This window comes from Gymnoscopelus microlampas (genome assembly GCF_963454915.1).
Source record: "Gymnoscopelus microlampas genome assembly, chromosome: 3".
NCBI classification, from domain to species: Eukaryota; Metazoa; Chordata; class Actinopteri; order Myctophiformes; family Myctophidae; genus Gymnoscopelus; species Gymnoscopelus microlampas.
Window position 1 is genome coordinate 14,010,977 of NC_139940.1, and position 16,592 is coordinate 14,027,568.

A 16,592-nucleotide genomic window follows, 5' to 3' on the forward strand; every position below is an offset into this window, starting at 1 on the left:
TGATGATGATACAGTGTAGATTGGGACCCCCAATAAATCTAAATGGTTGAGTCCCTGGCATATCTTTTCAAACGGGGGTCCCTGAGCTAATATTTGTCAATTTTGGGGGTCCTTGACGCGAGAAAGGTTGAAAACCACTGACTTAGGCAACACAACAACAAAAAAGTGCACTTTTTCTCTGTCTCGACTCACATATGTGTTCGTTTAAAACAGCTGATGCCCGATTGCCCGTGCCTCCGGGCGATGGGATCCTATCCGTTCATTGGACGCCAGTCACATGGGTTTGTGTGTGTGTTTAGTTTCACTTCCGCATTGAGTAACTGTTACTCTGTTACTACCCTAGCTGGCTGCTAACACACTGGATGCGACTTGCAATTATCTTATTTTTTTCATAATTGATCGCAGCCCACATTTATTGGAAACTCGCCAGCAATCGCCACACTGTTGTAACTTGTATGTACATGACAGTAGGATCATTGGTCCTGTGTTTGCTAGCATTGATGCACTGACTACTACAGCTAAAGTCAACAGACATTATAGGCAAGACAAGCTAACAGTTGTCAGGTGGTCCATCATCATCATCAAACTTCATCCTGAAACTGAATGCTGTTCTGTTATCTAAATAACATTTCTCGTGTCTGGACTCGTGAAGGTAGGTCCATGTGACCTTATTCAAACTCTCAACGTATTTTCTTTAAGGTGACTTTTTTTTAATGTATTCAACATTTGAACCCTCTTTCCAACCTGGGCATGTCATTTACATTTTTTGTTTAAAAAAAGTCCATCATTTATTACGTTTTTCTAAAATAGCAGATCTACAAGCTCACAACTTGTGAGCTTGTATATCTGCTATTTTCGCCGCGCGACACCACTGTGCACATGTACCACGAAATATAAGCAGGGCTTTATTTGCGCGCATAACCTTTATTATCATTTAGTCTTATCTATCGTCTATTTATTGGTATGTTTTTTCAGTGTGTGAGGAGGATTGGATGCAGTTTAGTTCTTTGTAAGCACGCAGAATACAGTGCAGCTTTGTGCTTTTCATAACTGTACTTCCGACCTTCCAACTTCCTGCTTTAGTTTCGATTGTGTGCGCCATTTATTTTCATAGAGCCATTCAATTATTTTTATTTTTATTATTATACCGTAAACTTTTTAAATATGTTTTTCTTCATCACTTCCTTTTGTTCAGATTTTCAGTTTTATTTAATAGCACATACGAGTTAAAAACAGAAAAATAATACATAATAACCATATTGTACTGGAGAAGTTTAGAAGCTTATAGAGGCTTATAGATAACTATTTAGAATCAACAATACATCAAACATATAAAATACAAGTACACACAGTACATACATGCATATATACTACATACATAATAACCACCTATCCAGCTGCCTACAAACCTACACACCCACATAACCAAATGGACACGTACATGTACATAGACCTAATTATCTACTGCTTTTTGGATATGAGCATTTATTTGTAGATTGCTGTAAAGACAAGCAGAGATCTTTTCAGCATAGGATCAGCGGCATTGACACTTCACACACACACACACACACACACACACATACATTATACATACCTACGTATACATACCCTGTTCTAGGCATCTTTCTCCTTCCTTGCCACCCTATAGAAAATAGATATTATTCAGTCTGAAAAGGTGATTAGGTTATATTTGTAATTGTTTTGTTTTTTTAGACAGGATAAGAAATAGGAAAGAGACGGTACATGCAACACAGATCCAACAGCTATCCAGTCAGCCATCATTACCAGCACACTGCTCATTGTGATGTTTTAATAATATTTTATCACGGTTGTTTTCATGACTTTGCTTCTTTTTTGCATCTAAAGTGAAATCTACAAAACTAAGTGGTTACAGCTTTTCACTATATTTGAGATTTATTTGAATTGTTTGGACTTTGGAAATGAGTCGAATAAGCGGTTGAAAATGGATGGATGGACAGACGGACATAAAATGCAATAAATGGGGATAGTTGTAAATGTGTCTGACTCTGTAATGTAGGATAATAACTGAAATTCTCCTACTGTACATGTCTTTTTTTTGTGCGTTCCTCATTTTACTAACATTCTTCCTCATATTTAGCAGGTGTCATACAGACCCAGCAGAATGGCTGTACTGCTGCTGAGCCTGGCAGTTCACGTGGTGCTGCTGAGCGGTGGAGGACATGCCACTGCCGTCACCGACAACTGCAAACTGTCTTCTGACAGTCCGAACGCGTCAGAACGCAAAGTCCTCAGTCTGCTAGAGCCACTTACCAAACGGAAGTAAGAACCTGATTCACTGTACTGTGATATCCGGGAAATTAACCACTTAAGCCCTATACTTCACACGACGAATAGATTACACAGTCTTTCGATGCAACACGTTGTGAGCTTGTAGAATGACTACAAGTTATGTTGGTCCCGGCCTGTGCGCGCATACTGGTTCTTGTATCTATAATAATGTACATTACTGTGACGTTTTTCTCATGAAATGTAAATATATCCCTGCCAGCAGCATTTAGCGTGGTCGTGTGTCACCCTTCACTGCAGTGCCTTCTCTCTCTCTCTTTTTGTGTTTAAAGCTATAATTGACAGATTTGTATTTAACTTTGTTTTGAAGGTTTATCATGGGGCAGGAATAACTGATTAACTTTTAACACCAATTCGCCAAAAGGGGTAATTTCTGGGGATATGGATGTTTTTTACGTATTAAACAGGCTTGGTTTTCTGGTTGACAGCTTCACCGTAGAAGAGACAGATGAGGCTTCTAAAGAGACCTACACCTACACACTGCAGATATGTGGTGATGCAGGGGGCGTCCCAGGAGCTGGGGTTATTCAGGAGGACAAAGGAAAGAAGAAGACAACCATAGTTGGCTTGTATAACTCAACGCAGGCCATTGGCGGAAGTAAGTATTTGCCAAATGATAAAATTCTGATTTATGTCATTGTCATTTGATGTTCCCTTATGTTTTATGTCATTCTCTGACCTTAAAGGACAACTTTGTTTTTTTACAACAAGGGTTATTTTATTAGTTTGTAATGATAATAATTAAAAGATGAGTGTTCCATTTTTTTATTTATTGTTTTTCTATCGTTATAGTGATTTCTTTTTTATTGGGGGGCGGGGCATTCGGGTAATTGGTAAAAATGCGACACATGCTTACACAATAAGCCGGCTATTTTTGTCTCCCTGAATTTTTCACATTGGTCTGTTATAGCGCCACCAGGAGGCCGATTTTTGTCCATGGTCCACTCCTGCAAATTTTGGAAGCCAATCTTAGCCAATCAGGATGGAATATGAAAAATATTCGACAGATCTGTCTTGATCACATGACTATAGAGATAATGTGTACCGATTTGCGTGATGTTTGGACAAAAGTTGTTGGAGTAATATAAAAAAAGAAATGTTGTTGCAAAAATTGGCCTCCTGGTGGCGCTATAACAGACCGATGTGAGAAATTTGGGGCAGAGGTTCTGCCCTGACCTCCGTGCCTTCGGCCTTGCAGAGACAAAAATAGCTGGCTTTCTGTTTTAAAATGTTTAATTACCCAAATGCCCCCGCCCCCCAGTTAAAAATGAAATTATGTTAGAAAGGAATAAACGATTTTAACACTAATATTGTAATTATTATTTTTACAAACTATTAAAATAACCCTTGTTGTAAAAAAAACAAAGTTGTCCTTTAAATGTAAACCATGTTCTAAAATCTACATCTGGTTCAGTTCATTGAGCAGTTAAGCTGTATCTTGAAACAATTTAAACATTTCTCATCCGCTGAATGACACACTGAGTGCATGACATCCCTTTCTCAGGAGGAAACCTTCAGAGTGGTACAGCCGTTTCATTTTCAAACCTATTCAGCTTGTTCCTTCTTTTGGCCTTTCTCTCTGACACTCTGCTTCCCCCTGCAGGTGACTGGGTGATGCTGATCTACAAAAACGGTGACAAATACGGCGTACACTGTAACCAAGAGATGAGGAAAGCCATTATTATGATCTCTTGCAACAGGAATAAGAACCTGGTAAGACAGTTGGCGGTTTGACCCACTAAGATTTGTGTGTGAAGAGGAGGGGGGTGGCTTCAGACACATTGAGGTTCTCTCGCCTCTTTTTCTTTAAACTATCCTTTTTAAAATCTATGACTGTATGTTACTTGCATGTCATCTCTCTCTTACCCCACCTCTCCATACCCATCTCCATTGATGCCTGCCATTTTGTGTTTATTTGATATTCACTTAGCTTTTTCTTTGTACTTTTACTATGTTTATCCCTCTTCCACTCCATATCCATCCCTTCTCTCTACCACTAATTTGTCCTCTTTGTACCCCCCCTCTCCTACCATCCTTTTATGTCTGTCTGTCTGTCTGTCTGTCTGTCTGTCCCTCATTCTCTTGTTCTCTCTCTTGTTCTCTCATTCTCTCTCTCTCTCTCCCTCTATCTGTCTCTCTCTCATTCTCTATCTCTCTCTCTTTCCCCAGGGACCGTTGGATGTTGTGCTTGAGGACAGGGAGAGGCACACGGACTGTTTCTACCTGTTTGAGATGGACTCGGCCGCTGTGTGTCCAGCTGTGGAGTCACATCTCAGCACCGGTTCCATCCTACTCATAATGTGCGTAATGGCACTCCGTTAAAACAATATCCAAACAGCCCCTCTCTACACACACAACGTTTGAATAGACCCCCCCCCAAGATTCTGCGTTTCCACGATTGCGGAAATTATCGCTGATTTCTCGGCCGCCCGCAGATTTCTTGGCCGTCTGCCGAATCCAAGGCATGGTGCAGAAAACAAGCAGAATGGCGGAGAATTGTTGTAATTTTAGAGAATTACAGCAAATCTACGGTTGTGTGCAATGTGCGTGCATGTGCTGTATTGTGTTTGTGGATATAGTTTTGGAGAAGCCGGGTTCTAGCTTTTCACAGCGAATTCAGCACGAGTCATAACACCGGCAGTTTGATTGACAGTGATGGGCATAATGGATCGATGCACGCGCGCATGTGTGTGACATAAAGGGACAAAGAAAATATTAATTCATTTATAACCAGTTATATTGTCTCAATTACTAGGTGATTGTATCTATTTCATAAAGGAGTTGTACTTGATTATTAAAACAAAATATTTTTGCTTGATAACTGGTCATATTAGGTTGTTTTTTAATGTACGCGGAATATTAACTATCAAGCCGTGGAATCAAGGATTGTTCTCTGCAGAATCCGTGGAATCCTGGGGTTACTATTGGAAGTCCATCAGTTGTTGAACGGTAATCGAGATATGCAAGAGAGACAGGGGCGGGGGACACAGAGATTTTGTGCAGATGTTTTTAAACAGAGTTATTGGCAATAGAGAAGTGTGGTATCGAAAAATCCAGATTTATTCTGAAGGCCCGGAATTGGCGTCAACACTACAGAGGTCTATACCATCACTCCCATTTAGGCCTTAAACATTTTACTCCTTGTCTTGTCTTGTCTACATTTTTCTAGAATCACCTTTGCACTTGGCTGCTGTATTCTGGATGGGGGTGTTAGCTAAATGTCTAAAACATAATATGCAAACGATAACTCATGATTTGTATCTTTCAGTGGCATCTGTGTCATTGCTGTGTATCTCATCGGAGGATTCATCTACCAGCGGTTGGTGGTCGGAGCCAAAGGGATGGAGCAGTTCCCAAACTACACCTTCTGGGCGGAGGTCGGGAACCTGGCAGCGGTGAGGCTTTAGCCTGATTTATACCTAGTTGGTGTCGTGCGCCAAAAATAGCAGCTCTACAAGCTCACAATGTGTCACAATGCATTGTGAGCTTGTATATCTCTTTTTGCGCTAACACGCAAGATGAGGGATTCAACTGTTTTCACACGGGGACCAACATTTTGTGTTGACTTTGAATTCAGTAACTAGTAAATGCATTAATTCTGTTCTGTATCAAAGTTTATTCTGTGTGTGTGACCATGTCAGAGCAGATCTTGAGTGTCTATTGTTAGACCCAACGTATGTACTTCGCAGTCTGCTGTAAGGGACTGCAACGTGATTAGGGTTCCGCACGACCCAACACAAATGTTTCAGAGATTTTTTTCCTGAGAGAGAGAGAGAGAGAGAGAGACAGATTTTAATTGACAATAGTAAAAAGAGGAAAAAAACATACATTTTAAATTGTCAGGGATGAAATAGACAACAAGCAGATCATCCGTGATAAACTGCTACCAGCTCTCACAATCTACGCTACGGGATGATTCCCAAGCTCAGTGCACGGCTCTGTTTAACATAATATTATCTTTATCACATTATTTGTCATATTTCTTATCGTTACTAATGCAATTCGAGATGGATTTAGCAGATTAGCACCATCCGTATTCAAATATGACGCTGTCAAACATGTTGCTGTTGTAAGGTATTTTTAGTTTGCCAGCACTTATCATAAAGATCTATAATACCGGTTCAGCTGGTTCACATAAAAGCAAACCAGTTTAACCTCGTAACCGGACTGGGTAAACCAGAAATCCACCCAACTCTACCTCTCTCAACTCTCTCTCAGCTTCTCTTGAGGAAGGGAGATAGACTACATCACGTTTCCCAAACATTGGGTTGGGACCCATATGTGGGTCGCGGACCCATTTTTATGGGTCGCAAGTAAATATTTATTTGTATTTAATTTTAGTTTCCTACATTTTGTTTTTAATTATTATTATTTTAAAAGATTTTTATTTAAATGCCCCCCAAAAAAACTCGTATTGAATCGTTTTAAAGCTCTCTGATGGGATTAAAATAGCTGGTGGGGACTGAGTTTCTTGTTTTGCGCATTCTGAAGAATGTGTTGTGGAAAACTGCTATACCAGAAGGTGGCAGCATAATCAAACTGGCATTCAACTAATGCCCCATTTAAAATCTTTCATGTTGACTTGTCCAGCAGTAGGAGAAGAAAAAAACTGAGTTCATATTTCAAAATAAGGCATATAATATATTATTAATGGTTTTAACCGCACATGTAAATGCATAGTCCTCCAGCAAACAGAATGCATCCAAATCTAATCAACACATTGGTTAATCAAATTTACGATATAAATGACCTCTATTTTGATGGTTCTGTTCAGTTTCCTAGCCAGCAAACAGTTCACACATGCATTTTCTGGTTTAGCCTTAGTTTATTTATGTACACAGTGATAAAATACAGAGACAAGAGACAAAACAATGCAGGTGACATTTTCTTTTTATTTTATTAAATTACAACATACAGTATTTTAGTGTAACAGACACATTTTTTATTTGACTTTTCATTCCTAAAGTAACATTGTCCTCCCTGGTTATCGCACAGGATGGGTGTGACTTTGTGTGCCGGTCGCGGAGTCGAGAGGAAGCACCGGCCTACAGGAGTGCACCTACAGAGCCCCTGGATGAGGGGCCAGAGGAGAGAGATGACCACCTACTACCCATGTGATGTGGGTGCCGGGTGGCCCCCTCCAGAAGTGGGAGAGAAAGAGTTTTGCACTGTGTGACGCTGTTTTCAGCCTAAGTCCCAGATTAGATGAAGTTGCCGCTAGACACCGGCCTACGGTCAGTTCTTCCCTACTGGTTTAGGTCTGGACCTGTCGACACATGCATAGTCTAGGCCGGTGCCTAAAGGCAACTTCTGCGCTGAATTGTTACTGCCCAGGACACGTTGATGAATTCTCTGACCCCACCTCTCACCCGTCCAGCACTTAATGTAATTCAGTGACAAAAAAAAGTGACTTTTCTGGCACAAAAGAGAGACGTAGTGATGGACACCATGCTACAGTACACAGACAGACATTTTGTACACCAGTACTTCCGTTGAATCATATTGTGTAATACGGATGTAATTACAGTTTGACTTAATGTAACGAAAGTGTGCATTAACCAAGCAGTTATAGACAGCAACACTCGCCTTTACTGTGGCCGCATTTCAATGTATTGACCTGTAGAAAAGTATTGTAAGTGAACAATAATACTTGTAAGTACTATGTCATGATGAAATGCGATTGAGTTTTGTTTTGTGCAGAGGTCATCGTGCTTCAGTCTGTACTGATGCAGTATTACAGTCTACATTCAATACTTGGCGTAATGCAGAGACTAGTGCATTGATATGAGGTCATTTTAAAGGGTTAACTTTTATTGTGAATGTAATTTCAGCCTTACTACAATAATGGCATACCTTAACATAATTATTTTAACCATAGTTGGTTAATTTCTGTTACCAGAAACATACATACATACACCATTTTCAAGAAGGGTTGGGGTTCAAACATGTCCACTACCTAGCAGGACATGTGTCTTAAGAAGTTGAAATAGATAGTTTTCCTCCCTTTATGTCACTCATGTGATGTATGCTTATAAATGTTAATGCACAGGGACACATTCATACATATTCTGTGCATCTGTTCAGGTGATCTCAATGAATGGTGCGTAAGTATATACTGTATGTCCTGTATGTACTTGTATTTTAGTAAAAGGAATACACAAACATTACCAAATCAGAGACATTCATAACCGCTCACGCACTATTCCGTAAAGAGTTATACCAAGTTACACGTGGGTGTCGTGCTACAGAAATAGCAGATCTACAAGCTCACAATGTGTCGCAGTGCAATGCATTGAGCTTGTAGATTTGCTGTTTTTTTTTTTATAAATTGGGCTAAATAATAACCATGGGTAAAACCCTGATCTGTATATCTGTCCTTAACACTGATATTACTGACCCAGATAACGGATGCACTGCTAGGCGCACGCACGCGCGCACTCACACACACACACACACACACACCATGAATTGCTTAGAGTAGGTTAGGATTCAGACTGAGCTCTGACCAAAAGTAGGTGACATCTTATCTACTTGTTGAGGATTGTAGAGCGGTGTGGGAAGTCATTTGTTTTCCATATGTCGCTTAAATCGATCCTTGCCTTGGTTGGGCTGCACGATTGGCCATATTCACAATAAAGGATGGTCATTTTGCTCTTAGGTCATACTTGGGGGGGGAAACTCCATCCTGGCCACTGTGTGAATATGGCGATCAAGGAATTAATGCTAATTATCTATATTTGATCACAATAAATGTGCTTATCAATGCTTTTGAGCAAAAAAAGTTTTTAGTACACTCTTTGTGCATTATGTAAACATTGTGACTGTTCAATTGCAGTGGGCATTCTAAATGAATTGACATGTTGCTTAAATGCCAAAATGTATTGAGAAAACTAAAGTAATAATTATAAAGATAACACATTGTGCAGCCCTAAACCAGAAGGTAAGAATATGCTTTGATACTGACGTCAATGTTAATAAGTTATGCGTTATTATTAATGCTGTGATTTCTTAGGAAGAAGTAAGCATTTTGGACAGTAAAATCAGTACCTTTAGACATTTTCCTAAATGTGACACATTATATTACACATTTATTTTTTGGTTTGTTTACTGGCTCCTTATTTGCTTATTTGTAGTATATTTTTAAATGTTGGCATTTATATGGTCAGTTAAAATAATATGACAAACTGCACTTGTTACACCCAGATCTGACTGCTGGTTTTTACAATGTAAAATGGAGCAAGGAAGCAGCTCTAAATAGGTGTGTTTGACTTGGCAGCCTGTCAGTGTGAGATGGATTTCTGTTTTGTTTTTCCTCGTTTGTTTTTGCTATTTGTTGTTGCAAGAAAAGGTCAAAGAAAAACGTATTTGTTTTCTGGCTTTTGCATTAAAACATGAAATGAAAGTATTATCTCTTTATTACGTATAGCTTACTGTATTTACTGTAAAGTGTACATGTGTGTATGTATACCCATAGGGTATAATTAACATGGTCCCCCTTTTACATATACAATATTTCCAGGACATTAATTTAAATGATTGTAATTGTTTTATTAATGATTACACTTAAATATGTACACCGTAGCCTACAGTCCATTTTTATATATTGCCATACTGCCATACAACTGTTGATGGTTGAAATCTAGAATTTCTAAAGGAGCCATACATAGAGAGATCAATACCTTTATTGATCCTGCGGGGAAATTCAGTCGCGAGAGACCGCACACACAGCAGTTTAAGTTACAGATGCAGGCATTAGAAGTACAAGATTCATTCATAGGAAGTGTAACATCACAATAAAGACACCATCAACTATTGATATAATATAATAATGTATACAAACATATATACCACCCTATACAATCATCCTGCCAGATGCAAAACAAGAGTGTACTGTTTTTGTTCAATAAGACACAAACCCACCCCTACATAAAGCGGTGAAGAACTAGAAAAATCATAATATCCTGTACTAAGCAGAGCAAGAAACACAATGTAGTGAAACCTTAGATGACACAATGATCAAGCAACTGTTCCTGCTATATGACACTCAGCTCCAGGGACCATAAACATCAAATTGACACTATACTCTGCCCTACAAAGACAAGCAGTTTTGTTATTTGTGTGTTTTAAATAGAACCTGGTCGATGTATCTGCCATTATTTGACTTTTTTGACAACATTGATATCAGCAACTATTGCAGCTTATGTACTGTATTACGATCACTTCTGGTCGGTTCTGATCTGCACATGATGGTGTTGCAGGGGTGGCAAGACTGTCTCTTTATGTACAGAACTGGATTTGAAAGGTATTTACATTGTAGATTACAATCAGTAAAGCATACACAGAGTTATTATAGAATAGAAGGAGATTAACCTTATAGAAGATTTTGAAATTTATTTAGATTTTCAGTTGGTGTTTCAGTTTAGTTTTAGTTTTATGACTGCATAAGCAATTTTATCTTTAGGAATTTACTAGTTTTAGTTTAATTCATCTTAGTCTTAGATCTTAAGGTATTAGGAAAGCCTTCAAGTATGATGGTAGAACAACTAACAGATGATTTTACATTTGTTTTTGTTAGTTCTGCATTGTTCATTTTAGTTTTTATTTCGTTCTTTTACCATTTTTTATTTTAGTTTAAGTTGACTTGAAAAGAATCCCTTTTAATTTGACAGTTTTAGTCTTAGCTTTACTAACTATAATAACCCTAGCATACACAATGACATGCAACCTGATGGCTGTTATTCTCTTTTCTTTTGAAAGATAAGACTGAGGAGAGCCAGGTATCGAGCCAGCACTTCCTCCTGGCAGAGCATCCTCAGCTCCTCAATGTCTTTCTGAACCACGGCATCAATCTGGATGTAGTTCCAGTGGAAATCTCTGGGTGGATCTCCTCCCTCGTGGTATTGTCTCACCACCATCACGGCCTTGTCCATCTGAGGATAAACCGGATCATTTTCCTCCTTGTTGACATTGTTCACAATGTACATGTACACCTGCACCTGGAAAACGTACTGATGACCGTGGACAATTTCAGCTCGATCACTGTTAGGGACTGTGGTAAATACTTTGCCCACCATGTTGCCCGTGGTGCCTTTGCACTCAATGACAATTCTCTCACGTGAACGAGCAATACCTTTTGTGGCTTTACTCTGCGTCGTCTTGATTTTAGCCAAAAAGTCCACATTCCCACTCAGAAACCCGTACTCCACCTTGTTCCCCCTGCTGTAGGAGACATTTGTCACTATTTCTAAATCATGAAAGAACTTGAGCATCTCTAACTCTCCCTTTTTCCAGTGTGTTGTATCCTCTGGTATGTTTGACTCATGAGTGTACTCCTTAGGCCGGCATGCTCTTCCTTTAGTCAATGTGGGGGAATCCTTTCCCACATTAATTCTCATCCAGCTCCTGGTGAACCGCGCAGAGTATAATTCCGGTGTTGATATGGCGATATCATCCATGTACTTGTCTCTTAGTCTGAAACAACGTGATTGAGCCTTGTTCTTCTCCCAGTGCTTTCTGCTGGTGTCTTTGCTATCTTTCTTTTCCCTTTTACCCTTTTCTTTTTCAAAGAAGATTAATTTGGTGATTTGAAGGATCTGTTTTTTCTTCTTCAAACGCAGATAGCGTTTGACCTCCCCACAGGGAAGACGAGGAATGAGTTTGAAGTATAAATCAAAGCTCTCCAACATTTGGAGGATCTCCTTGGCATCCTGGATGCTGCTCTCAGCCTTGGCGAGCTCCACCACTGCCTGGGTAACCACGCCGTCTGGGAGTTTGATTTTCATACATCTCAAGAGTTGAAGGTAATCACACTGGGTCAGCAGAGCAGCAGTATCCTCTTTCCCACCTCGCTTCCCGTCCTCCACTTCTTTTCTTTCAGTACTATCGCTATAGCTTTCCTTTTCATCCTCACTTAGATTTCTTTCTTCTTTAACAGCTGTGGCACTTCTATCTCTGTGTTCACTGTCAACTGTTTTATCTTCAGCTTCTGCTTTTCCTCCCCCTGCTTGTTTGACACTGCCTTTCCACGGACGGTCTCCCTTTCGTTCATCTTTGGTATCAGCTTCATAATCTTGTTTTTCCACGGTTTTATCCCGCTCTCCAAGAGAGTCACTCACTCGTATCTTCCTACTTGCCATTGCTCTTGCCATTGTTCAGCCAGAGAGATTCTCATTCCATGCAGATGCCTGTAAAATCCAGTTTGAGCTGAGAGTGAGAGAGAGTTCCCTCTGGTTATGTGATGGTGATGATATCGTCTGCTGCTGGCTGTGTGATGTATCACTGACTCAACCACCCAGTTGTGCAATACCATGTCACAGAGGAGTGTTCTTTTCTGAGAATGTATTTACTTCTTTCTTCTTTATCATTCCTTTAGCAATTCTGAGATTACAAAGCCTTAATGTTAAAGTCCATGTAGGGTATGTTTATCTGTAAAAGTTAAATCCATTTATTAGTATCCAGAGCTCATTGTAATGCTTTTCCAGCTGTATCCAACCAGACAACTTTTCTTTCCGAGTTTCGATTTACCAGAAATCATGTGACAGAAGCAGGGCCGGCACCAAAGGAGGGCTGTTTCTAACTACTGATAGGTTGGGCAGCCTCCAAATTCATCCACTGCTCATCGTGTTCAGAATGAAGTTGAACCAATTGGTGTTCACTTTATTCTGTCCTGTTGCACTCAAATGTTACAGGTCTGTGTGTGTTTTGCACACACATTTTATTATTATTATATAAATACATATTGTTGTAATGTACAGTGTATTACTCTTCCTACAGTATGTGTATTTCTTACAATTTATGTGTACTCTGTTCAGAAACATTATGTGTATGATTGTAGTTGTAGTTGTTTGCTTCCAGGGCTCCTCTGCAAAAGACAGCCGTGGTCTCACTAGGACCCCCCTGCCTAAATAAAGGTTAAATAAAAAAGAAATTATGTCCAGACTGGAAACCAACCAAGTAATCAAGTGACCTTCAAGTTTTTAAAACAGGTGCTAGACCTGCCTTCTACCCAGTGGTCATAATACAACAAAAAAGAAGAAGAAATAATAATAAAGAAAGAGCTGGAATCGATCAAATTCAGCCACTCACACTACATGCCCCCCCCCCCCCCCCCAGTGGTTGTCACTTCATTCATTGCTCAACTTGCCTATTTCATGGTCAAATGGGCTTCATGGTCAGACAGACAGACAGACAGACAGACAGACAGACAGACAGACAGACAGATAGACAGACTCAGTCAGACAGAGACACATGTCTCTCTGTTTATTAGAAGGGAAAACATTTTGGCTTGTGATGGCGATGATATTGTCTGCTGCTGGCTGTGTGATGTATCACTGACTCAACCACCCAGTTGTGCAATACCATGTCACAGAGGAGTGTTCTTTTCTGAGAATGTATTTACTTCTTTCTTCTTTATCATTCCTTTAGCAATTCTGAGATTACAAAGCCTTAATGTTAAAGTCCATGTAGGGTATGTTTATCTGTAAAAGTTAAATCCATTTATTAGTATCCAGAGCTCATTGTAATGCTTTTCCAGCTGTATCCAACCAGACAACTTTTCTTTCCGAGTTTCGATTTACCAGAAATCATGTGACAGAAGCAGGGCCGGCACCAAAGGAGGGCTGTTTCTAACTACTGATAGGTTGGGCAGCCTCCAAATTCATCCACTGCTCATCGTGTTCAGAATGAAGTTGAACCAATTGGTGTTCACTTTATTCTGTCCTGTTGCACTCAAATGTTACAGGTCTGTGTGTGTTTTGCACACACATTTTATTATTATTATATAAATACATATTGTTGTAATGTACAGTGTATTACTCTTCCTACAGTATGTGTATTTCTTACAATTTATGTGTACTCTGTTCAGAAACATTATGTGTATGATTGTAGTTGTAGTTGTTTGCTTCCAGGGCTCCTCTGCAAAAGACAGCCGTGGTCTCACTAGGACCCCCCTGCCTAAATAAAGGTTAAATAAAAAAGAAATTATGTCCAGACTGGAAACCAACCAAGTAATCAAGTGACCTTCAAGTTTTTAAAACAGGTGCTAGACCTGCCTTCTACCCAGTGGTCATAATACAACAAAAAAGAAGAAGAAATAATAATAAAGAAAGAGCTGGAATCGATCAAATTCAGCCACTCACACTACATGCCCCCCCCCCCCCCCAGTGGTTGTCACTTCATTCATTGCTCAACTTGCCTATTTCATGGTCAAATGGGCTTCATGGTCAGACAGACAGACAGACAGACAGACAGACAGACAGACAGACAGATAGACAGACTCAGTCAGACAGAGACACATGTCTCTCTGTTTATTAGAAGGGAAAACATTTTGGCTTGTGATGGCGATGATATTGTCTGCTGCTGGCTGTGTGATGTATCACTGACTCAACCACCCAGTTGTGCAATACCATGTCACAGAGGAGTGTTCTTTTCTGAGAATGTATTTACTTCTTTCTTCTTTATCATTCCTTTAGCAATTCTGAGATTACAAAGCCTTAATGTTAAAGTCCATGTAGGGTATGTTTATCTGTAAAAGTTAAATCCATTTATTAGTATCCAGAGCTCATTGTAATGCTTTTCCAGCTGTATCCAACCAGACAACTTTTCTTTCCGAGTTTCTATTTACCAGAAATCATGTGACAGAAGCAGGGCCGGCACCAAAGGAGGGCTGTTTCTAACTTCTGATAGGTTGGGCAGCCTCCAAATTCATCCACTGCTCATCGTGTTCAGAATGAAGTTGAACCAATTGGTGTTCACTTTATTCTGTCCTGTTGCACTCGAATGTTACAGGTCTGTGTGTGTTAATGCACACACATTTTATTATTATTATATAAATACATATTGTTGTAATGTACAAAGAGCTGGAATCGTGCCCCATGCCCCCCCCCCCCCCCCCCCCCAGTGGTTGTCACTTCATTCATTGCCCAACTTGCCTATTTCATGGTCAAATGGGCTTCATGGTCAGACAGACAGACAGACAGACAGACAGACAGACAGACAGACAGACAGACAGACAGACAGACAGACAGACAGACAGATAGACAGACTCAGTCAGACAGAGACACATGTCTCTCTGTTTATTAGAAGGGAAAACATTTTGGCTTGTGATGGCGATGATATTGTCTGCTGCTGGCTATGTGATGTGTATCACTTACGCAACCCAGTTTTGCAATACCATGTCACAGAGGGGTGTACTTTTCTGAGAATGTATTTACTTATTTCTTCTTTATCATTCCTTTAGCAATTCTGAGATTAGAAAGGCTTAATGTTAAAGTCCATGTTTATCTGTTCAAGTTAAATCCATGTATTAGTATCCAGAGATCATTGTAATGCTTTTCCAGTGTATCCAACCAGCCAAATGTTCATTCTGAGTTGCGATTAACCAGAAATCATGTGACAGAAGCAGGGCCAGCACCAAAGGAGGGCTGTTTCTAACTTCTGATAGGTTGGGCAGCCTCCAAATTCGTCCACTGCTTATCGTGTTCAGAATGAAGATTAACCAATTGGTGTCACTTTATCCTGTCCTGTTGCACTCAAATGTTACAGGTCTAATAATAATATAATAAATCTTCTGTGATAGAGATAATTTTAGTGGGGAAGAAAATAAACATTTCTCAGACAGCGTTGTCTCCGTAGGACAACATAACACCAGTGTTGTTTGTTTCTGGACAGACAGACAGTTTTGTTTGTCTTTGTAGGACATGTGCCACACTTTCACTTAAAATATGGAACAAAATATTTTCAGGAGGTAGAGGGCTAGTCCTTGTCTTTTTTTCACTCAGATCAGCCCCCACCTGGTACAGCAGCGGGCATGTGAGTGCCGGGTATAGTAGGGCCTTTCTGGGCGCTCGCACATATGGACGAACAGTTCCACATCCTGTCAGCACTTTGGCCAGTAGAACCTGGCCCAATATCGCCGTAGAATTTTCGGAGGCCCGAGGTGGCCCGCACCCACCGATCCGAACGGAGCACATGAGTGTTGAGGCAAAGAGGTACAAGGAGCTGTTGAACCTCGTTTTCCTCCTCAGGCGGTCGCCAGCGGTGGTACAGCAAGGCTGGCCCACTGTGAGAGTAATACGCCTTACTGTCCTTATCCAGGGCCGATACTGTGGACTGATTCATTCCAGTCCCGGACCCAGTTGAGGACCACATCGGACTCCTGTTCTCTGCACAGTCTAGGTGTTGGTTGATGGTTTCGACCCACAGATGGTTGTCGCTGTCGCCCTGGAAAGTTGCTACCATTGGCACCACCATACTCCGTTCTTCCA

At 40.2% G+C, this 16,592-nt stretch overlaps 1 protein-coding gene across 2 annotated transcripts; it reads left to right on the forward strand.

Moving 5' to 3' along the window:
- The first annotated feature begins 323 nt into the window (after positions 1 to 323).
- On the forward strand, positions 324 to 9,730 carry m6pr (mannose-6-phosphate receptor (cation dependent)). Of its 2 annotated transcripts, none has more exons than XM_084053546.1 (7): positions 324 to 652; positions 2,120 to 2,301; positions 2,757 to 2,926; positions 3,932 to 4,041; positions 4,498 to 4,628; positions 5,597 to 5,723; positions 7,324 to 9,730. In XM_084053546.1, exons 2-7 carry the CDS (start codon positions 2,144 to 2,146, stop codon positions 7,444 to 7,446), a joined length of 819 nt encoding a protein of 272 aa, XP_083909672.1. In that variant the 5' UTR covers positions 324 to 652; positions 2,120 to 2,143; the 3' UTR covers positions 7,447 to 9,730. The 2 variants fall into 2 exon arrangements, with proteins under 2 accessions (XP_083909672.1, XP_083909673.1); XM_084053547.1 differs by having other exon boundaries at positions 2,123 to 2,301.
- The last annotated feature ends 6,862 nt before the right edge of the window (positions 9,731 to 16,592 follow it).